The 23833-nt window shown below is 41.6% G+C and overlaps 3 protein-coding genes and 1 long non-coding RNA gene across 4 annotated transcripts; 1 reads left to right on the top strand and 3 right to left on the bottom strand.

The window, feature by feature from the left end:
* Positions 1-3428: 3428 nt before the first annotated feature.
* On the bottom strand, positions 3429-4211 carry LOC136523831 (uncharacterized). The gene has a single exon (XM_066517376.1). The coding sequence runs from the start codon at positions 4209-4211 to the stop codon at positions 3429-3431; it is 783 nt and encodes a 260-aa protein (XP_066373473.1).
* Positions 4212-4678: 467 nt separating this feature from the next.
* Positions 4679-5167, bottom strand: LOC136523014 (uncharacterized protein At5g01610-like). The gene has a single exon (XM_066516797.1). It carries the CDS (start codon positions 5108-5110, stop codon positions 4679-4681), a length of 432 nt encoding a protein of 143 aa, XP_066372894.1. The 5' UTR covers positions 5111-5167.
* A 1847-nt stretch (positions 5168-7014) lies between these two features.
* LOC136523024 (uncharacterized protein At5g01610-like) lies at positions 7015-7557 on the bottom strand. Its single transcript, XM_066516806.1, has one exon. It carries the CDS (start codon positions 7555-7557, stop codon positions 7126-7128), a length of 432 nt encoding a protein of 143 aa, XP_066372903.1. The 3' UTR covers positions 7015-7125.
* Positions 7558-23139: 15582 nt separating this feature from the next.
* LOC136520476 (uncharacterized) lies at positions 23140-23601 on the top strand. The gene is made up of 3 exons (XR_010775248.1): positions 23140-23250; positions 23334-23403; positions 23500-23601. It is a non-coding gene; the product is annotated as an uncharacterized lncRNA (long non-coding RNA).
* Positions 23602-23833: the final 232 nt, after the last annotated feature.

Here is a 23833-nt window from a genome sequence, read left to right as displayed (position 1 = left end):
GAGAACCCAGATCTGGAAAACAAAGTCCATGGCAAAGTCGCTTGTAGCGATTATATCAGGCCAATGAAGAAAGCAATTGAGGTTGAATCTCCTACTAAGAAAAAATAAATGTTCTGCTATGTCTCTAGCAAATGAAATGAATGAATATGCAGTTAGTAAGTGGATTATGAAAATCCATATAGTTCGTGAAGAATAGAAATCGCAACATATGGAAATTAAATCTCATACCAAGTATTAAGAGGTCTAAGTAGAATATATTCATGTATGAATATTGAAGTCTCAAGAAGAGCATGTCCTAGAAGGAAAAGCGTAATCGAACGACTTTGTAGTGAATAGCGGTGTCTTATTGTGTATATTACATAATAATCTCTCATGTAGTAGATAATATTTCTCATAGAAGAGAATTGTTATTCAATAAGAATAAGAATATTCTTGAAGGAATTAATCCATGAAGGATTTACCAGTCTATTCTTGAATAAACACCATTGATCCCTGAAGTGAATATGAACCCGAGAGAAAGCATTGAAGAATCATAATAAACACCATGAAGGTGTCATACAAACACTCAGAAAGTGTATATTGTAAAGCTAGCAGTGAAGTGTTTATATCCTTAAAATACCATAGAAGGTATAAGAATAATGGTGACTTTGGCAATTGAATTATCACCTAAATACCAAATGCAAGACTGAATTTATTATTTAGTGGTACAACCAAAATCTCGAAGATTTGTAAAACATATAATTTGAAAATCCACTAAGAAAGAATTATAAGTATTCAAACTCTAGTATACGTTTAATACACTATGTAGAAGATATTGAATATTATAAATTATTTATCCCCATAATCATCTGAAAGTATTTATTACCCTAAAAGATAAATTTTATTTGTTTTGCACAACTAATAAGTGGTCATTATGCATGAAGCATATTCCTCATATTTATACTCATATTATAATTCATAGAAGAATTGGGAGCCATCTTTTGAAAGATATAGTATTATGGTACTGCATACCATTAGTTAATCACACAATTATAAAAAGTGAGATTTGAACAATGAAGTTCAAACTATGGCTTTAGGAGGGGGAGCATATTTGATTAAATCTACCTTGAAGGTAAACCACTAAAATTACAAATATCAAGTGGATCATATTTGCCAAAACATTGAAGTTTATGCATAGATCATGAAGATCAATATCTGCTCATGAAGAATAGAATAACCTGAAGAATATATGACCAAGAAGGTTAAATGTTGTACTCTTTTTCCCTATGTAAGTTTTTACTTAAAGGTTTCTCGTAAGGTTTTCAATGAGACAACATATGCAATGCAATTAACGAATGCGATATACTCTTTTCTCCAAGAATCATTTTTTCCACTGGGTTTTCGGATAAAGTTTTTAACGAGGCATGTGCACATCGTGGTAATATATACGTCGGAGCTCTATGTTGTAATTACCAATATTCAGAGAAATAAAGAATAATCTCCATATCTTGTGTCTACTTGTTCTCTACTTTCATCTATTCTGTTGATCATGAGAGACGAAGAGGGAAAGATCCTAACCACTGGCGACGTATTTTATAACACTTATAAATTAGTTTAAATTTTATACGAGTAGGAATGTTGGTATCTAATATTTTTACACCATTCCATGTCTCCCAATAACTGGTTATTATATTATTTTTTAACCAGGGTAAAATTTCACGCCTGCCACATTTTTGTCATCATGTCACCTTCTACCTGTTTAATAACTGGTGAAAGGTACAGAAAACAGGGTCCAAATCACTAAAAATTCCAAATCAGTGTGGCGCACTGGTTATCATAACGTATTTAAATTTTGCTGATTATAAAGATTGTATTTAAATATCTCCAGTGAACTTGGCGTCATAAGTATATTTTGCTATTTTTTTTCTAGACATTTATTTTAACCATCCTCTACTCCTCCCCATCTTCCCTTGTCTTATTGCAAAGCACGAATTTGTTTGCTAACATAAGTAATTTTTTTAAAACTTCTCCATGCATAATTTGAGTTCTCGTTCTAGGATCCAGCATTACAAAACTATTACATGGAGCTATTGAGGCTTGGTTACCTTCAAGCAATTTCATGTAATATGTACAAGATGTTGAAACAAATAAAACTAATTTTATGTAACAACCGAGCGTACATTTCAGATTTTAATTTATTAGACACACTTTCTTTAGAATATAATTTTTTTGAGAACTAGATAAGATATTGGAACAAACAAAGTATACATTTTTTTTCAGAAATTCGTTCAAAGCGAGTACTGATGTACACTTATATAGACAGGCAGGCTGGTCAAAACCTGTTCCCAACAATTAATCTGATAACAAGTTTAAGAGAAACAAGATGCTTCAGCAAAACACAGAAACCCTAAAGGCCAGCATACAGGATTACCATCCATTTTTTCATGTATTATTAGAAGCACCCATAGTTGGCCCCACATCGATGGCGGCTGCTCTTAATGCTGCAGAAATACACAAATTTTCTAAATATGAATAGATTGGTTGTCAAACCAATAATCTGCACTCGAGGAACTAGTAAAACCAAACACACAGACCAACAAATTGCTTTAGAAAAAAAGCAGGCAAATATATACTGACTTATTGTATGCATCTCTTATCATTTAAAAACCAACCAACAACACTTTTTTATTGGAAGAAGACTGACTCATAATTCAGAAAAACATCTCCCATCTAAAAAAAAATCAGAAAAACATCTCCGTTTACTTAGCATAATATATCATCCTAAATTCTTGTATTGTTATTATACCGAATTGACAGATCATATTGATTAGCAATGTTCATGTAGGTGCTGGCAATTTTAGTCTCCCAGCTCATCCTTAACAGGTCCTAATAGGCGAACATGTTTCTTGATAGATATAACCAATTTTACGAATCGAATGATCCATAACAAAAAGGAAATTTAGCACAACTTTATGTTATATTGCAATAATTTACTCTAAAAAATGACAATTTTTGTACAAATATACCATTGTCCATATCCATGCATGCTACTAATAAGTGAAATACTGGCAAACCTATAGAAATTAAAACATCACAGAATTCAAGATTGCCTGGGACACGTGAGGAAATTACCTGGAGTGCAGAAACTAATATAGGGAATAATATTTACAATGTGGCCATCAGCATCAGATACCTTCCTTATTTGACCAGACTTGAGATCAATAGCCAAGACGCCATCATCACGACCAGCCCTAATGACAAAAACACTGGCAACATCTGCGGCAGCAACGATGTAAGGTGAGGATGCGAGGGCAGAAACAGGGAGAAAACTCTTGAGGTCAACAACTCTATGCCGCGTCCATGTCCATCCACCACTTGGAGTCGGAGCAGACTCCCTCAACCATATGCAAAGAGAGAAATCATCATGCACCATGGCGAATCCCAACCCATCATCCTCCACTGACATGAGCACAAGAACGGTAGACACTTTGCATATCGGCGGTAACCGATAGTTCTTTCTTGGCCAAATCGTACTCTAGGATTCCAATGTTCCACCTTGGGTGGAAGTAGAGCGCATTCCCAACAAGGGCACTGTAAGTGCAATGTAGCTCAACATACCTAGGATCCTCAATAGAGGCTGGCTGGCTCCACTCATCGGCCTCTGACGAGTAGACGTAAGCATGAGAGAACCTGCTGAATATATTTCCACCCACCAAAACCACTGTGAAGGGGCCATCTGATGGGCACTCCATGTGGTTGCAGCCCAGCGTTCCGCAGAGCAACGCGGCGTTCCAATAGGCACAGAGAGGGTGACACAGCTTGGGCAGCTTGTGCACCACACCGGTGTCCGGAGTCCAAACGTTGAGCTCGTTCCTTGCAGGGTTACTCCGGGTGGGTTTGTAGTAGAACAGGATGCAGCCATGCCGGGCGTCCAGGGGAGACCAGGTGCGGCAGCCGGCATCATACGGGTAGAAAGAAGAGGTGGGCAAGAAGCGGGTGGTGGTGGCAGGTGAACGGCGGCGGACGATGAGCCCGAGCATGGGGGGCGTGCGGTGGAACTCGCGGAATCGGCGCCGGAAGCCGGGATCCGTGACGAAACGACACCAGCGCTTGCAGACCAGGGCGGCACGGACGAGCTGCGCCGGATTGTCCGACAGAAGGCGGAGCAGGATCTCTTCCACGAGCTCATCCATCAGTACCGGCGGCTGGCTTTGTGGTGGTGGCGCGGCCATGCTGCTCGACGCTGGCCGCGGATCAGATCAGTGCAAAGGCGAGGGTTTGGTCAGCAGGTTCCGTCGGTGCTAATGTGCTATTTTATAGAAAGGGACGACATGATGGGAATATGAGTCTGACAGATCTCACTGAACGCGACCGGATCCAAGAACCCAAGGTTTATGCCGAAATTCAAATCCCGAAAGGCTTTATTGGCAATGCGATTGGAATACGAGTCTGACTGACAAATTTCACTGAATTCTATATCGAATCGAATTCGAAAACACTCGAAAATATATTCGAAAACTCTTGACACACGATGCATCCATCATACATGTTTCCGTTTGCAACTTTACACACAAAAGAAAACATAAATATATTAGAAAATATAAACGTACTTGAATTTGAACTGAGATGACACATGGCTCGATCGGCATATATATGTTTCACGAGCTAACCAACGCAATTTGCTGATTACATTGCTTGATTACTCTCCGAACGCAAAGGCAGTGGCATCAAAGGTGTCCGAGAGGCCGGTACCGGTCTTGAAGGTCACCTTCTCCGGGGTGGCCTCGGGAACATACACCTCGACGACGCTGAGCCAGAGCATCAGCTCCTTGGTCTTCACGCCGGTGATCTTCCTCAGCTTGCCCTTCTCGGCGATCGCCGTCACCTCGGAGGCATATGACACCGTCTGCTTGATCTTCTTGAAGGTGTGCTCTACCTTCTTCTTCCCCTGCACCAGCCACAAGAACCCCGTGTCACGGTCGTACCCAAACTCCTGGATGTCCTCCATTGGAAGCAGGCCCTTGGGGAGGCCGAGCTCCTCCAGCAGCTCAACGGACTTCTTCCTGCACGCGGCGTCCCCGGTGACAACCTCTGCACTGGTGCGGTGGCTCTCAATGGCCTGGGACGCCATGGTTTACAAATGGAGCTGTGAGTAGCGCCTAGAAAAGAGACTGTCGTTGTAAAACTGTAGCTGGTTGCTCTTGAGAGTGATGATGTGTTTGTGTGATGGGAGATGGAGCTACAGCACATATATAGGCAGACAGCCTACAGACCGATGAGAAGCACTGCAAGACAACGTACATGCAGTCTTGTTTGACTTGGTTGGCAAAGCACGTTGAACTTAGACGAGGACCATTGTGGTGTGCTTTCAGGTCCGGCGTGCTGAACTACGAACTTGACCGTTTCTCTACGTATCTAGCTACTTGTAAATTAGTTTAAACTCTACACGAGTAGCTAAGTTGGTACCTCATTTTTTTACACCGTTCGATTTCTCTCAATAAATTGTTAGTATTTTTTTTCCACCATTATAATTTTTTATTTAATTGTTTTTTGAGGTAAATTTTTTATTTAAATTTAGCCTTGTCTCAGTTTAACTGAAAACAGGGTCCACTACTCTAAATTCACAATCAGTGTACCGGTTCACTATAATATATTTAAATTTCTCCTTTTATAACGACTGTATTTAAAAATCGCCGATTAACTTAGTGGCATAAGTAAATTTTGCTAATTATTTCTCGATACTTATTTTAGCCGTCCTCTGAGTCTATAAGAAAATAGGAAATCAACTAAAACATCAAAGAGCAATATAATGTTACAACATCGACATAGGAGCTCCATTCTCTAAGGGAAAATACTATAACATTAACACTTCCATTCTCAACCGGGACAATACTAAAATAATATGTCTATATAGCAACAGAATGTTGGGCATGTTGCGCGCTTAGAGCATCTCCATTCTCTAAGGGTTATGAGTATTTTTTTGCGAGTAAATACTTAAAGTATTTAACAATACAAAATAATATGTCTATATAGCAACAGAATGTTGGGCATGTTGCGCGCTTAGAGCATCTCCAAGAGTTCCTAAAACACTGTCCCAATCTAGTACTTTTAGCAAGATTGAAAAAAACATCTCCACCAACTCTCAACCCCACCTTCAAATCTTTTGGCACTTGGGAAACCCAGCCCCCAGCGCGGAAAAATGCGCACAGTTCCGCGTCCGCGTATCCTGCTCGTGCGAGGTTTCCTGGGCGATCTCTTCCATATACCAGACTACGTCTTGGAAGCTGATCTTTGCTGACGCATCCAGCCAGCCACAGCTGGCTGCTGGCCGTCCTGGGTTGGCCATGCCTAGCTGTGGTTGGCCGAGGCTGTCGTGCCCTGGCCGACTACTGGCTGCCTGTGGCCAGCCGTGGCTGGCTGCTGGGCGGGTGTGGCCTAGCCAGTGTCCGGCTGTGGCTTGCCCAAGGCCGGCTGTTGTTGGCTGATGGATGGCCATGGCCTAGCCAGGGTCGATTGTGGTCTAGGAAGGACTTTTCAGAGGGGAGACTAGCTTCGGCAGCAGGCGTCATAAGGGCGAAAGCGGAATGAGGAGGTAGGCAAGATGCGGGTGGCAGTGGAAGGTGCATGGCTGTAGATGATGAACCCGAGCATGGGGGCGTGTAGTGGAACTGGTGAAATCGGAGCCGGAAGCCAGGATCAATGACAAGGCGGCACCGGCGCTTACATACAAGGGCGGCACGGACGAGGCGCAGGCACGCGAGTTTGTCCGTCGGGAGGCGGAGGAGGATCTCTTCCACGTCCATGCGTTCCGGCGGCCAGCGTGGTCTGCGTGGTGACGGTGGCGCGGCCATGCTGCTCGATAGGCGAGCGTTTGGTCAGGGGTTCCGTGGGTGCGAGGGGTTATTAACTTATTATATGGTCCGTCCGATTCAACCAGATCGTATACTCGTCCAACACGGAGATTCTATATACGATGGGAACACGAGAATTCACTGAATTGTATACGGAATCAAAAAAATGCGAAATACTCCACAGTACAGTACAAACTCACACACACGATACATCATACATGTTTGGTTACAAAACAAGAGATAAATACACACGGCCGTGCAGCACCAGCAACGTAGTGCTTTTAACTTAACTAGATTACTGTCCGAGCGCAAAGGCAGCAGCATCAAAGGTGTGAGAGAGGCCGGTGCCGGTTTTGAAGGTGACCTTGTCCGGCGAGGCCTCGGGAACATAGACCTCGACGACGCTGAGCCAGAGCATCAGCTCCTTGGTCTTCACGCCCATGATCTTCATTAGCTTGCCCTTCTCGACGAACGCCGTCACCTCGGAGGCATAGGACACCGTCTGCTTGATCTTCTTGAATGTGTGCTCGACCTTCTTCTTCCCCTGCACCAGCCACATGAACCCTGTCTCGCGGTTGTACCCGAACTCCTGGATGTCCTCCATTGGAAGCAGGCCCTTGGGGAGGCCAAGCTCCTCCAGCAGCTCAATGGACTTCTTTCTGCACGCGGCGTCTCCGGTGATGACATCTGCACCAACGCGGTGGCTCTGGATGGCCTGGGACGCCATGGTTTATAAATTGAGCTGTGAGTAGGGCCAAGAAAGAGACTATAGTCTATATGTAGCCGTAAACTGTATATAGCTAGCTAGCTGCTCTTGAGAGTGATGAAATGTTTGTGTGATTAGGGATGGAGCAACAGCACATATATAGGCAGGCAGGCAGCTTGTAGAGACTACAGACTACAAAGAAGCAGTGCAACGAATGGTGCAGTCTTGTTTGACTTCGTTGGCAAAGGGGCTTGAACTTGGTGAGGACCATTTTGGCGTGCTTTCCATCCCGTCCGGCGTGATGAGGCACAAAACTTTGACCGTTTCTCTACGATCTAAGCTAATGAATTGTACATTATGTAAATTAGTTTAAACTCTATACGATTAGCCACATGTTGGTATGTCATATTTTTATACACCGATTGATGTCTCCCAATAGATGGTTAGTATTTTTTTTTAACCATTGTAAAATCTCTCTTATTTAAATTTAGCACAGTAGGTCCATATTAATCCTTCGGTTGCCACATCTTTGTCATGTGGCCTTCTGCCGGTTTAACTGGTAAAAGATACTGAAAACAAGGTCTAAACCACTACAGTGAATTCCAAATCAGTGTCACCCACCAGTTAAATGTGGTACCACTTAGCATGGCTTCACTTCACTAGTGAAGCTATTTTTCTTCTTTAGCTCCACGAACAGCTCCCCAGGTGGAGCTAGGGCTATTTTAATGAACTGTTTGAGAAAATAGCACCTTATTATAGTAGTTGCAAATGCTAAAATGTCTACAATACCCTTACTCCTCTTCACTCCTCACTATTTTCCTTACTTTTTTTCTTCTTTCTTCTTTCTCTCGATACCTCCCTCGTCTAGTTTCTTCCAGTATCTTAAACGACCTCGCTCGTCCCTCCCAGTGGCCCATGCGCCCAATTTCGGCAGCTCGCGTGCCTCTCCCTAGCGGCCACGCGCCCTCTCGGACGACCCACGTGCCCATTGCAGCGGCCACGTACCCTAGCGCTTTCCATATGGTTGTGCCCCATTCGCGCCACGGTGGCCGCCGCGCGCCTTGCCTTGATGGCCGATGGGGAGTTGTGTTTTGCCCTTCCTCACGCACGGTGGGGGAAATCTGACATCAATACTTAATGAGGCCCATAGGCGTGGGTTGGAGCCAGGTGAAGCCACTATTTTTGGCTCATCTCAGCCCAAAATTCTGTAAGGGTAGGATTTGAGGGACTCTTTGGGGGGAGCTGTTCTATTTTACCTCGTTTGGTACAAAATGTCTCAAAAAGCACCAGGAGCCAGTGGTGGCGCTATGCCAAATGGGGTATATATTTAAACTTTGCCTCTTATGATGGCATAAGTATATATTGCTATTTTTTCTAGACATTGAATTTAGTCGTTCTCTTACTCCTTCCCCTCTTCCCTTTGTAGTATAAAAAATCAAAAATCAACTCACGACTGTGAAGCCGGCGAAATCTCAGGAAACATTGATGCCTAGGGAGGCCAAAGTTTTGAATTCAAACTCAACGGGCTCTTCCCTGGATTTTCGTTCGGCCCAATCTAGAGCCCAATAACTACAGCGCCAACCTACTTGAATTGTCTAGGTCCATGCCATTCTAAGAGAGATTGCACGCAACCGGTCCGCTGCAATCATTGCTTTAATTACGGACACGTATCCTCTGTTTGCCTTTCTAAGCAGCGTAATCAGCGGCGTTATCGGCTGGTTTCCCGTTAGGAAGACAAAGGAGCGCGTAAGGAGCATATATACACTGTTGAACCCCCCAATCTCGACTCCTCCCCCCCCCCCCCCCCAGTCCACCGCCATGCCACTCCCTGCAGAAAACCCTAGCGCTCCCATGGCCAACTGGGTGGTTGATCCGCTTCCGCACGTGCCCACTGGCTTCACGCTTGAGGATCCGGTGCTCTGTCCACCGCTTCGCCATGAAGTGTGCGTGACCGGGTGCTACACCCTCTACAATGAAGACCTGGCGATCATCAATCTTCAACCGCCGGTCCACAAGGAGGATTTTGAGCATCTCAAGACTACACTTCGTACCTTCTTCCACGATGTCCATCAGGTCCGCACTATTGAAATCCAGCCATGTGCTTTAGGAGATGCTTATGTCAGATTTAGTAGTTCACTTGAGAGGGAGAGGTTCCTTGGTCTCGTGTTCAGATTTGGAAACTATGCCATGTCAATCATCAAACACGATGAAGCTAAAAATGCACGCCCCTTGATTTGGATCGTGTTGTCTGGGTGTTACTAGATGGTTTTCCTGAGGACCTAAAGAATGCAGTTGTTATTGCTAAGGCAGTTTCATGTTTTGGCATTTTAGTACATTGGCATGATACAGAGAACCTTGCTAGGGTTGTAGCTAAAGGCTATCTTAATGATGATGCTAAGATCTCTGACTCTATAAAAGTGGACACCGGCCTCCCTCAGAAAGGAAGATCTTTGGACAGTTCCATGTTTTGTTCTAAAGGAGAATGTGACTGAACTTCAGGATGAAGAGGCTTTTGTTATAGTGGGGCCTCTGCACCCCCAACCCCCATAGCCCCCCCCCCCCCCCCCCCCCCCCCCCCCCCCCAAAGTTTAAGGAGACTGTTGCAGATGTTGGTGAACCAGTGCCCCTTGCCATGATTCCATCTCCTGACAAGAATGTTGCTCCTCATCTCCTAAGAGAGATCCATGAAGGCATTGGTCAAGGCTTCTTCCAGATTCAGTCTGAGATTGTTTCGCTGCACTCTTGGAGAAAGATGATTTAGATGAATAATCTCTCTGCTATGGCTATCAGTGCACTAGCTAGTCCTAGGGATGCTGCATAGTACTTTTGTTAGTTGCTCTAGCTCCTCAGTCCAGTGTGTGTACTGGCTAAATAAGAAACTATATCGCTATACTTGGTGTCTCACACACCTCTTGGAGCTCTTGTTCAGACTATGTTTCTATGTTATGTTCTCTTAATGGTGATGCTAGTCATGTTTCTATTTACTATCATTGTTTAGATGTTGATCTCAATGTTCAGAATGCTAGCTGCCTAAATGTTTGCATTTCTCATCTGAATCCTAATTGTCCCCACTTATTTGGCACTTTGTTGCTCAAACATATGAAAATTCCCCTGCATGGTTTTAATGGACGGTAATAATAATAATAGATTTAGTAAGATTCTTTTTTGAACAGTAGGAGAATCAATTGTCAAGAGAAATGGGATGCAATGAGAGACAAAATCAATGAAAGTGCTTGCCATGTTCTCTGTTTACAAGAAATCAAAAAAGAGAGCTTAACAGTTTCTACATCAAAAAATTTTGTCATAAAAACTTGGATAAATTTGCCTTCTCCCCCTTTGTTGGTGCTTCAAGCGGTCTCCTCATTGTCTGGAATAGTAATCTCTTTGATGGCAGTGTTGTACAAGCTAACTCTTATGCAGTCACAGTTAGATTGTTTTGCAGGCTTGACAGCAAAACTTTTTTTTGTTACAAACATTTATGGTCCTGCCAACTCTTTGAAGAAACAGGGATTTGTTACATGGCTCATGAACCTGGACTATTCTAAATTTGAGGACCGGGCCCTTGGAGGTGATTTTAAACTTATTAGGAACCCAGGAAATGTAAATAAGCCTGGTGGTGACATCACTGAAATGAACATGTTCCATGAGCTCATTTCTGATTTAGATCTTGTTAATATACCATTCAGTGGCAGAAATTATACATGGAGTAATATGCAAACTGATCCTCTTCTGGTGAAATTAGACTGGGTATTCACCTCTTCTACTTGGACACTCTCCTTCCCTGCAACATTTGTACAACGTCTTCCAAGGCCTATATCTGATCATATACCCTATGTGCTTCACATAGGAAGTAGTATTCCCAAATCTAAAATGTTTAGGTTTGAAAATTTCAGGGTTGATCATCCAGGCTTCCTAAAAGCAGTGAATCTTCATTGGAACAGCTCCCCCTTCTTTGCCAATGCAGCTAAAAATCTGTCAGCAAGGTTAAAACAGGTTAGAGCAGGCCTTAATACTTGGAGTAAGAAACTGTAAATTTGAGTAAACACATCTATAATTACGATTGGGTCTTGCTTCTATTGGATGGCCTAGATGATCAAAGGCCCCTATCTAGACTTGAATCTGCCTTAAGAATCTTAGTCAAAACCCAACTAACCACTCTGTTGGAGTCCAAAAGAGCTTGCTGGAAGCAAAGAAATAGTGTGAGATGGGTCCAACTTGGGGATGAGAATACTCATTTCTTTCACACTATGGCAACAATATCTCACAAAAGAAATTTCATTGTCTCCCTTTGTAATACAGATGGCACTATTGTAACAGATCATGAGCAGAAAGCCAATCTTCTGTGCATAGCTTTCAAACACAGATTAGGTGTTTCTGAATTTACTGGTATGGTTTGTAATCTTAGTAATATACTTTCAACTCATTTCTTCCTCCCCGAGCCCGAGCCATTCCATTCAAACTCACTGCCTCTGTTCTTCAGCTTGCTCTCTCCCCCTCCATTGGTGTTGCTCTTTGATTTTGGAGGTAACAAACTTAATCCTCTTATGTTTTATCAGTAGCTTATCTCATTTTGCGATGTAGATGCATGTGTAACTTTATATGTTGGACTTTATTATGATTTTATATGTCATTTTTAGCTCAAAATCACATGATGATTTGCATATATGTTTGGATAAACAAAAGTTAAATTAGTTCATCAAAATCACGCCTCGCTCGTCCTCGCTGGAGCACGCGCCATCCTCGTCCCCGGTGGCTTACGTGATCTTAGAATTAATTTTTCCATGAAATGAAAAACTTAGAAAATTGTTAGAAAATTGTAGAAAATCCGTACTAGTTGAACTTGCGGACCGTGTTCAGCTCGGCAAGCATGTTCTCTGCCGAGCGGTAACGGACGTCAAGGAGGAGCTTTGATTCTATGAGGGAGAGCGGCAACGGTCGTGGAAGACCGTATTCCCTTTCTCGTAGAATCGGAGCTCTTCCTTGGCCAAGTACGGTGCCGTCCGGTGGAGAAATGCTCGCCGAGATGATCACGTAAGCAAGGTCAACTAGTATGGATGGTTATTTATTGAAACATGTTTTTGAGCTATAATTTGATGGATATTTGATAACTTCAGACCTACAAATGTCATCTACAAATGTTACTATCCTCGGCAACCTAAACGCCCACGAGCTCGCCGATATCGAGCAGGTCACTTAGAATTATTTTTTCCATGAAATGAAATACTTAGAAATCATGCCTTTTATTTTTTAGAATTAAATTTTCCATGAAATGAAAAACTTAGAAAATAGTTAGAAAATTGTAGAAAATCCGTACTAGTTGAACTTGCGGACCGTGTTCAGCTCGGCGAGCATGTTCTCTGTCGAGCGGTAACGGACGTCAAGGAGGAGCTTTGATTCTATGAGGGAGAGCGGCAACGGTCGTGGAAGACCATGTTCCCTTTCTCGTAGAATCGGAGCTCTTCCTTGGCCAAGTACGGTGCCGTCCGGTGGAGAAATGCTCGCCGAGTTAATCACGTAAGCAAGGTCAACTAGTACGGATGGTTATTTATTGAAACATGTTTTTGAGCTATAATTTGATGGATATTTGATAACTTCAGACCTACAAATGTCATCTACAAATGTTACTATCCTCGGCAACCTAAACGCCCGCGAGCTCGCCGATATCGAGCAGGTCACTTAGAATTATTTTTTCCATGAAATAAACTACTTAGAAATCATGCCTTTTTTTAGAATTAAATTTTCCATGAAATAAAAAACTTAGTAAATAGTTAGAAAATTATAGAAAATCCGTACTAGTTGAACTTGCGGACCGTGTTCAGCTCGGCCAACATGTTCTCTGCCGAGCGGTAACGGACGTCAAGGAGGAACTTTGATTCTATGAGGGAGAGCGGCAACGGTCGTGGAAGACCGTGTTCCCTTTCTCGTAGAATTGAAGCTCTTCCTTGGCCAAGTACGATGCCGTCCGGTGGAGAAATGCTGGCCGAGATGATCACGTAAGCAAGGTCAACTAGTACGGATGGTTATTTATTGAAACATGTGAAATCCGTACTAGTTTTGTTTAAATATATCATTTTAGAAAATATGAAATTTACACTAGTTTGCAAAAATAAGTATAGAAAGTAGATGACAACTGGTACCGGATCCTCGGCCTCTCGTTCGGTTGCGAAACGACTGAGGCCAAAACTCTCTCTCATTATCTGCGGCAAGTGTAAGCAGAAGATTGTGATGGAATACCGAGTCAAGAGACAGGGACCCAACAAGGGTCGTGTTTTCTAAGTGCCTGGATCGCGATGTGAGTTTCTTACGCATTTTATAATTATGGCTAATTGACCTACTTTTCTTGAATATTTTTGACTAAATATTTTTTGGCTTTAATTTCAGTGGGAGGGCAATGGATGCGATGGTTGGTACTGGGAGGAAGATTATGATACATACGTGCAGAATTTGGGTGCGCTTGAGGTAGCGACTGCTGATGATGAGGCAGTGAGCCAGCAGGAGAAGCTTATTGATATTCAATAGAAGAATGATTTGTCTGTTTTAGTTGCGTACGATCACGAAATAATTATGTTACTGAAGTGCATTGTAGTTTTAGTTTGTTTAGTGATAGTTGGGATTGCTTACGTTGTAGCCAGGCTTAGTTAATTAATCAACCGTATGTGTGTCATCTATGTTGTGTAATAAAATACTTAATTATGTTCAAGGTTTTCATAATTTGTCGTGTAATGCAGATTATGTCACGCTATTGGATGTATAATGCCGATCGCCGCTCCCAAGACTTTATTGAGGGCGTGCACTATTTCTTAGGTGTGGCCGAGGCAAATAAGCAGGATGGTTTCATGTGCTGTCCATGTGCCATATGTAAGAATTTAAAGGAATATTCAAGCTCAATGAGTCTTCATTCACATTTGCTTAAGTCAGATTTCATGTCAAACTATATATGTTGGACTAAGCATGGAGAAAGCGGGGTCATGATGGAAGAAGGTGAAGGAGAAGATTTAGACATGATGACATTATTGCTCAGTATGCTGCCTTTGATGATACTACAATGGGGAGAGATGAAGAAGAGGTAGCGGCAGAAGATGATCTCGGTGATGCTCTTGGCGATGCCATTCGTGATGCACAACAAGAATGCGAAAGTGAAAAAGAGAAAGTTAAGTTCGAGCGCATGCTTGAGGATCATAGGAAGTTGCTATACCCGACGGCCGAAGAGGGGCAAAAAAAACTGGGTACAACACTGGAATTGCTACAGTGGAAGGCAAAGAATGGTATATCCGACAAGACATTTAGGAATTTATTGAACCTCATAAAGAAGATGCTTCCGAAGCCAAATGAATTGCCTACCACTACGTACGAAGCAAAAAAGGTTGTCTGCCCTTTGGGATTAAAAATCCAGAAGATACATGCATGTCCTAATGACTGCATCCTCTACCATGGTAATGAATACGAGAATTTGGATGAATGCCCGGTATGTAAAGCAGCGCAGTATAAGATCAGGCGCGATGATCCTGGTGACGTCGAGGGTGAACAACGTCCTAGAAAGAAAATCCCTGCCAAGGTTATGTGGTATGCTCCTATAATACCACGCATAAAACGTTTGTTCAGAAATAAAGACCATGCAAAGTTGTTGCGGTGGCATAAAGAAGACCATAAGGTAGACAATATGCTGAGACACCCAGCTGATGGGTCCCAGTGGAGAGCGATAGTTCCAGAGTTTGCAAATGAGGCTAGAAACTTAAGGTTCGCCTTAAGTACAGATGGTATGAATCCTTTTGGGGAGCAGAGCACTAGTCATAGCACTTGGCCAGTTACTCTATGTATCTACAACCTTCCTCCATGGTTATGCATGAAGCGGAAGTTCATTATGATGCCGATCCTCATCCAAGGTCCGAGGCAACCTAGCAACGACATTGATGTCTATCTGAAGCCATTAGTTGAAGAACTTCTAGTTTTATGGAACAAACCAGGTGTACATATCTGGGATGAGTACAAACAAGAACACTTTGACCTACGAGCAATGTTGTTCGTAACGATCAATGATTGGCCTGCTTTAAGTAATCTTTCAGGTCAGACAAACAAAGGATATAATGCATGCACACATTGTTTTGATGACCTTGACAGTATATATTTGAAAAGATGTCGAAAGGTCATGTACCTTGGTCATCGTCGATTCCTTCCTTTGAATCACCAAGTAAGAAAGAAAGGTAAGCATTTTAAAGGTAAGCCAGTCCACCGGAAGAAGCCTCATAACCGAACTAGAGAAGATGTACTCGCAATGGTCAAGGATGTGAAAGTAGTATTTGGAAAGGGACAAGGCAGCGAATCTATTCCCAAAGATGCTAAGGGACACGCACCCATGTGGAAGAAGAAGTCCATCTTTTGGGAGCTACCCTATTAGCAAGTCCTAGAGGTCCGCAACGCAATTGACGTGATGCACTTGACAAAGAATCTTTGTGTGAACCTGTTAGGATTTATGGGTGTGTACGGGAAGCCAAAGGATTCACTTGAAGCACGCCAGGACTTACAGGGCATGAAAGAACGAGACAACCTTCATCCAGAGAAGACAAATGATGGATGTCATTACTTAAGTCCTGCTAGCTACACGCTTAGCAAAGAAGAGAGGGACAGCATGTTCAAATGTCTAAGCAGCATCAAGGTCCCATCGGGATTCTCCTCCAATATAAAGGGTATAATAAATGTGCCAAAGAAGAAATTCCTAAACTTAAAGTCCCATGACTGCCACGTGCTTATGACGCAATTGCTTCCAGTTGCTTTAAGAGGAATTCTACCTCCACATGTACGTCTAGCCACCGTGAAGCTATGTGCATTCCTCAATGCAATTTCTCAGAAGGCATTCAATCCAGTGGAACTAGCTACTCTACAGAATGATGTGGTTCAATGTCTTGTCAGCTTTGAGTTGGTGTTCCCTCCATCCTTCTTTAATATCATGACACGCCTCCTAGTTCATTTGGTGAAGGAGATTAGTATTCTTGGACCTGTGTTCTTACATAACATGTTCCCCTTCGAGAGGTTTATGGGAGTCTTGAAGAAATATGTGAAAGTCTGTTCTAAGCCTGAAGGAAGCATCGCCCAGGGCTATGGAACAGAGGAGGTCATTGAGTTCTGTGTTGACTTTATTCCTGACCTTACCCCGATTGGCGTTCTCGAATTGCGACACGAGGGGAGACTCAGTGGTAAAGGAACTTTAGGGAAGAAAACATATATTGGCATGGAAGACGATTATTTCAATAAAGCACACTACACAGTTCTTCAGAACTCATCATTGGTGCATCCGTACATCGAGATACATAAGTTCTTACGATCCAAGTTTCCAGGGAAGACTAAAGCTTGGATTAGGCGTCAGCACATGGAAAGTTTCAGTGGTTGGTTGCGAAAAGAATGTCAAGGCGATGACAATATTGATGAGCAACTGTATTTGTTGGCTAGGCAACCATCATGGCATATCCTCACGTACCAAGGGTATGAGATAAATGGGAATACATTTTACACAGTTGCCCAAGATAAAAGGAGCACCAATCAAAATAGTGGTGTTCGCATAGATGGCACAGATCCAAATGGGAATATACAAACATATTATGGCCGCATAGAAGATATATGGGAACTAGACTACGCACCTAATTTTAAAGTCCCTTTGTTCCGGTGCCAATGGGTGAAGCTGACCGGAGGAGAGGTAACAGTCGACAAAGAGTATGGAATGACAACAGTGGACCTCAACAATATTGGGTACAAAGACGAACCATTTGTCCTTGCTGCCGATGTGAGTTAGATGTTCTATGTGAAAGACATGTCTACAAAATCAAAGAGAGGAAAAAACGAAGACATCAACTCAATGATCAATGAGCCAAAGCACCACATAGTTTTTTCTGGGAAAATAAATATAGTGGAAATTGAAGACAAGTCAGACATATCAGAAGATTATGAAAGAAATGTCCGAATTCCACCCTTCATAGTGAAGAAAGATCCAAGCATCATGTTAAATGATGAAGACACTCCATGGTTATGACAAGATCATAACCAAGGGTCATACGTCAAGAAAAAATTCACTATTGTGCCCGCATGATACAACGATGCAAATCCTAGATTGTCTCCAATTGAAAAGTTTTGAATACCAAGTTTGTTCAGCTCATCAAGATATACAATCCTTATATAGGCCATTTTTTCATTTGAGAAAGTTTGAACAAAATGTAGTTCAAATTTCACAAGTGTGTGACATAGTTTTAGAAAGTCTATATGAGAATCAAGGATTTGTGACTAGTGTTTGATAAAACTTTCTCAAATGGAAAAATGAGCTATGTAACAATTGTAGATCTTGCTGAGATGATCAAACTTGGTATTCAGAGATTTTTCATCTGAGGTCATTTAGTGTCTCATTTGAGCAAGTTTGACCAAGTCAAATTTGGTCAAATGAAAAAACAACACTTTGACTCTAGTATTCTGAACTCTAAATGACTTCAAATTGAAAAGTTTTGAGTACCAAGTTTGTTAAAATCATCAAGATATACAATTGTTGTTTTGGTCAACTTTCCATTTGAGATAGTTTGGACGGTTCAAATTTGTGATTTTTGAATTTCGACGCCTACAAACTAGTTTTCGGAACCCTAGATTGTCTCCAATTGAAAAGTTTTGAATACCAAGTTTGTTCAGCTCATCAAGATATACAATCCTTATATAGGCCATTTTTTATTTGAGAAAGTTTGAATAAAATGTAGTTCAAATTTCACAAGTGTGTGACATAGTTTTAGAAAGTCAATATGAGAATCAAGGATTTGTGACTAGTGTTTGATAAAACTTTCTCAAATGGAAAAATGAGCTATGTAACAATTGTAAATCTTGCTGAGATGATCAAACTTGGTATTCAGAGATTTTTTATCTGAGGTCATTTAGTGTCTCATTTGAGCAGCTCATCAAGATCTACAATCCTTAATGAAAAAACAACACTTTGGCGGGCTGTAAAAATTTCAGGCCTTCAGTCCCGGCCCAGGCTAGGAACCGGTACTAAAGGGTGGGCGGAGTTGCCCGCCCAAAAATACATTTAGTCCCGGCTGGTAAGCCAAGCCGGGACTAAAGGGTTGGACCTTTAGTCCCGGTTCGGCTTACCAGCCGGGACTAAAAGATCTTTAGTCCCGGTTGGTGTTACCAACCGGGACTAAAGGGTCCCGACCTATATATATCGACCAGTTCATCTTCTACTTTTCGATCTAGAATCGATCTCGTCGTCTCTATAGCACCCGCGCGCGCCGCCGTCGTCGTCTACCCCCGCCCGGCCTCGATCGTCGTCTCTACCGCGCCCGCGCCGCCGTCGTCGTCGAGCCCCGCCCGGCGGCCGTCGATTCTCCACCGTACGTCGTCCTCGCGCGGCTCTGCTCGGCCCCGTGGCCGACCAGCATGCCCAGCCACCATGCATGCATCCATAGCCTGTTTTATTTAGATAGTTTTTTAGATAGTTTTTAGATAGTTTTTTTTAGGTAGTGTTTGATATATATGTTAGATTTAAATGTATTAAAATTTAATTAGTAGTTTATTCATAGTTTTTAGATAGTTTTTTATATATGTTAATTAGATTTAAATGTATTAAAATTTAATTATTACTTTATTTAGATAGTTTTTATTATAGTTTTTGATATATTTAGTAATTATTATTCTATCTCTCTCTATATATGTTAGATTTAAATGTATTAAAATTTAATTAGTAGTTTATTCTTAGTTTTTAGATAGTTTTTTATATATGTTAATTAGATTTAAATGTATTAAAATTTAATTATTACTTTATTTAGATAGTTTTTTAGATAGTTTTTATTATAGTTTTTGATATATTTAGTAATTATTATTCTATCTCTCTCTCTATATGTGTTAGATTTAATTTTGATTTAGTAAAATTCTATCTATGTATATATGTTAGGTTTAATTAGATTTAGTAATTAATTCTATCTAGAGATTCTATATGTATACATATATATATGTACTTAATTATTTCTATGTGTATATATACATGTACTTAATTATTTTCATGTGTTGAGAGAGAGAGAGAAAATTGTGTCTAGAGAGACATTCTATGTGTTATCACATGCATATCTAGAGATATATACATATGCACTTATTCTATGTGTTGAGAGAGAGAGAGAAAATTGTATCATTCTATATGTATATATACATGTACTTATTTCCATGTTTTTTTGGATCGAAAGTGTTTTTTATTCGATTCCAAAGCCTATACCTTATTATTGTTTATCCTTATGAAATATTATGTGTTATTATATTTAATTGGATTTAGTAATTCTATATGTGTTATCACATGTACTTATGTTATGTGCCATAGTAATTCTATATATCTATGAGTTATCTTGAAGATACAAATGGCTGCTCCGGATGATAACTTAAATGATGACATAATGGCAAATATTATCAACGCCGGCACCAATGTGGATGACACGAGTTAGTACTTTGCTGATTATGATGATATCCTGAATATGCCGGTGGTTGAAGATCAATAAATTATCGCGCAAGAAAATACTGGCGAGGTATATTCGATTATCTATCATCTCTTATAGATGCATGCGTACGTATATTTGTTGTTAATCGTTGTGTTTCTACTCATGTAGCCGGTCTCTGGATCTACATCAACCACCGGCAAGAGTAGGAAAGTCCGAGGGCCAAAAAAGCCATTAGAGGGCCGTTTCATAATATCAGAATTCGATACTGACACCGGCAAACCATTGGGACCACATGCTTAGACATATGTCAATCAATGTGGGTTCATTATAAGGGATAGGATCCCAGTTAGTGCTCGTGAATGGAAGCAGAAGATATCCGCTCCTAATGTTAGTTTTGTATCTGATCGTGACAAGAACCTAGCTTGGAGAGATATCACTCAGCATTTCACATTACAAGCAGATGATGCTTTGAAGGAGCTAGTGAGGGATTGGACAATGAAGAAGATGGCAACATTATTCCAGAGTTGGAAGAAGACATTGTATAAAAAGTTTATCTTGAAGAATGAAACACCAAATTTCAATGCTAAGGCATTTGTCAAGTTGGAGTCCCATTGGGATGACTTCGTACAATACAAGACATCTCAAGAGAGTGAGGAACGTGTGATGAGGAATCAGCAGAATGCCCGACAGAAGCAATACCATCATCGCATGGGATCAGGTGGTTATAGGAGTGCTATTCCCAAGTGGTAGAACCTAGAAGCAGAGATTACTGCCAAGGGAATCATACCTGAAACAATAGAGAAGAACTGGCCTCAACGCGCGAAGAATTGGTTCTATGCTCATGGGGGAAGCCTAGACCCAGACACTGGCAAGCTAATTTTCGGCCAAAAAATTGAGAGAGCAACACAGAGACTAGCTTGTGCTAGGGAAGAAGCTGATAGTGGTGTTTTCAAGCCCAACAGAGAAAAGGATGAATTGACATATGCCCTAGAGAATTCCGAACATGGTGGTCGAACAAGAGGCTATGGGGTGGTTCCGTGGCTACAAGCATTCCCAGCAGACAGGGATACCTATAGAAGCCGCCAGAGAAAGAAGGATGAGGAGACAGACCGAATCCGTGTATTGGAGCAATTTGTTAATGAGTCACGACAAGCATTGCTTGAATCACGTGAACGAGAAAAATCTCTTGAGGCAAGAATGCAGGAGGAGATCAAGAGGCAAGTGCAGCTAGCAATGAGTCAGATGCAATCGACGCCGGGAGTCACCATTAGCCCCGTTGGTCAGATGAAAAGCAGTTGTGCTTCCATGGAGCTGCCAATTATTCAAGGTGATGCTGGGTTGTGCTTCCCTATTGATGACATTACCGAGCCTCTAACAACATGTGAGCTGCACATTCCAGATGGTAATAATGCATCAATCATGGTGGCTGTCGGGGTTGTATCTCCAATAGACCGAACGAAGACACCAAGAATCCATGGGTCAGTTATTCAACCTGGATATGCTAGCGTCTCGGTCGATAGAGTGCTCAAAGGTTACAGCAATGTTCCTCTTGACATTGAAGGCGGTGATGGGGAGAAGACACTAGGAGAAGTAGAGAAGACATTTATTCAATGGCGCAAACGCTTCATCATCATTCCTGGGGCGCCATCGCTTCCTCTACCTCACCCTAGGTACGAATGATAGTGAATGAAATATTATTTTTCCATTAATTTTATATTGGCTTCAAAAATAATTAACTACAACTTGTTTTTGTAGCAGGGTCTTCCCCCAGCCTAGCCCAATCATTCATTCCCCATCTCATCACAGCGTCGCGGGGGGCAAGACGACTTCATCCCCACGGCGATCTCCAACTCCTACACTGGCCCCATCGCCTCCACAATGATCTCCAACTCCTACACCGGCCCCACCGCCTCCACAACGATCTCCAACGCCTCCACGCCGGACTCCAACACCGGCCTCATCGCCTCCACGCCGGTCTCCAACACCGCCCCCACCACCTCCACAGCGACGCACTACAAAGACGTCTAAGGTCCCGGCAGCAAAGAAGACCCAAAAAAAGAGTTATTTATCAAGAAATACTTCCTGAAAAGACTGAAGAGCAAATAGCAGCTGAAGAAGGCAAAAAAGTGAAAGATTTTTTTATAGATATCCAAAAGCAGAGACAAGCGAAGCTTAAGGAGAAGTCATACTTTTACATACCATGAGATCAGCTGAGGCAGAAGGTCGAAGCTCACAAGAAAAAGATGCTTGAAGTTCGTAAGCCACCGCCACTATCAGACTATGACGGGTCCCTCGTGAAGTCACATGATGCACATAAGAAAAGGAAAAGAGCATCAAGGAAGGATGTCCCACAGCTCAGACAACAGAAGCAACCAATGCAAAATCTTGTTGTTGCTAATCAATATGGTTCCAACATAGAAGTCTATCGACCAGACAACTCTGGAGAAGTGTCGGTTCAAGACCTTAATGATTTTTTTGAACAAACTGGTTTAACCTTGGATCAAGTGACGAGCAAAGCTCCAATCCAGAACCTGGAAGTTGATACCTGGAAGACTTATAAATTTGGCAAAAGTCTGTACAACCCTGCGGCTCTGAATGAATTGGGTACGCAAATGTACTTGCTCAACAAGTGGTACATGCAGGCGTGTGGCAGGGGTGAGCAGTGGATCTTTGTCAGATTTAGAGACCATCATTACTTCCGTGGAGATGACATCTTACATATTAGTTTCGAAGAATTGCATCAACTATTCCACTTGGACGCTCTGGACAAATCAATCATTAGCTCCTTTTGTTTGTAAGTGATTCTTACTTTTATTTAATAAACTCACTTCCATGCGTACGTGTATATAATTATCCTCACATGTAACTTATATTTATATACAGATTCCAGATGTCAGAGCTCCATAGAATACAAGATACCAGTGTTGGCTTCATTGATCCTTATATCGTATTCAAAACCGATATTATTGTCAAGGGCCACTGGGTATCTGAAGCACAGACGAATATCATGAAGTTCTTCGTGAAGCAGCACGACAAGACAATAATACTTTTCCCGTATAACTTTGAGTAAGTGTTAATAATAATATAGTCTACACATTTTATGTAATATCAATACAACTTATATGCATGTACGTGTGTGTATAAACCAATGCAGGTTTCACTGGATACTCATTGTCATTGAGTTAAACTCAAGTCAGTTAGTAATCTTGGACTCATTGAGAAAAGAGCGAGCACAATACCAAGATATGATAGACATTATCCAGGGGTAATTTCGATCTCTCGCGCACAACTATTATTAAATAGACTTTGCCATAATTTATTAACGATCGTACATTATTGGTCGCACAGGGTTTGGAAAGAGTTTATTCGGCAACACCGCAAGGATTGCAAGGCACCACTTAATGTAGTTGAAATACCAGTAAGTAGTACTATATATACTTCCCCACGTGTTTAATTACTATATCGTACTTCAATTTACGTGTGAGATGATGAGAATAATCTTCTTCTCGTACAGTGGTGTTTGCGGCAGGAACCAGGTAATAACTTGTGTGGATACTATGTTTGTGAATTTATCACTGCATACATAAGAAGAACTCCTGAAGATGTCCTCAGAGTATGTATATATCAATTTTTTATTTATTTTTAAATGAATATATATATATATATATGTATTAATACTTTTCCTTTTATTTCAAATGCAAGACTGAATGGTTGAAACGAAGGGTCATGCAAAAAGACCATCTGAAAGCAGTTCAAGAGTCAATAGCAGGATATCTTCTAGAAAAAGTGCTAAATCCCAACGGCGAGTTCTACTTTGATCTAAGGAACTAATGATGTAAATTAAATGT

This window comes from Miscanthus floridulus, chromosome 18, assembly GCF_019320115.1.
Source record: "Miscanthus floridulus cultivar M001 chromosome 18, ASM1932011v1, whole genome shotgun sequence".
NCBI lineage: Eukaryota > Viridiplantae > Streptophyta > Magnoliopsida > Poales > Poaceae > Miscanthus > Miscanthus floridulus.
This window is presented reverse-complemented; position numbering and strand designations above follow the sequence as displayed.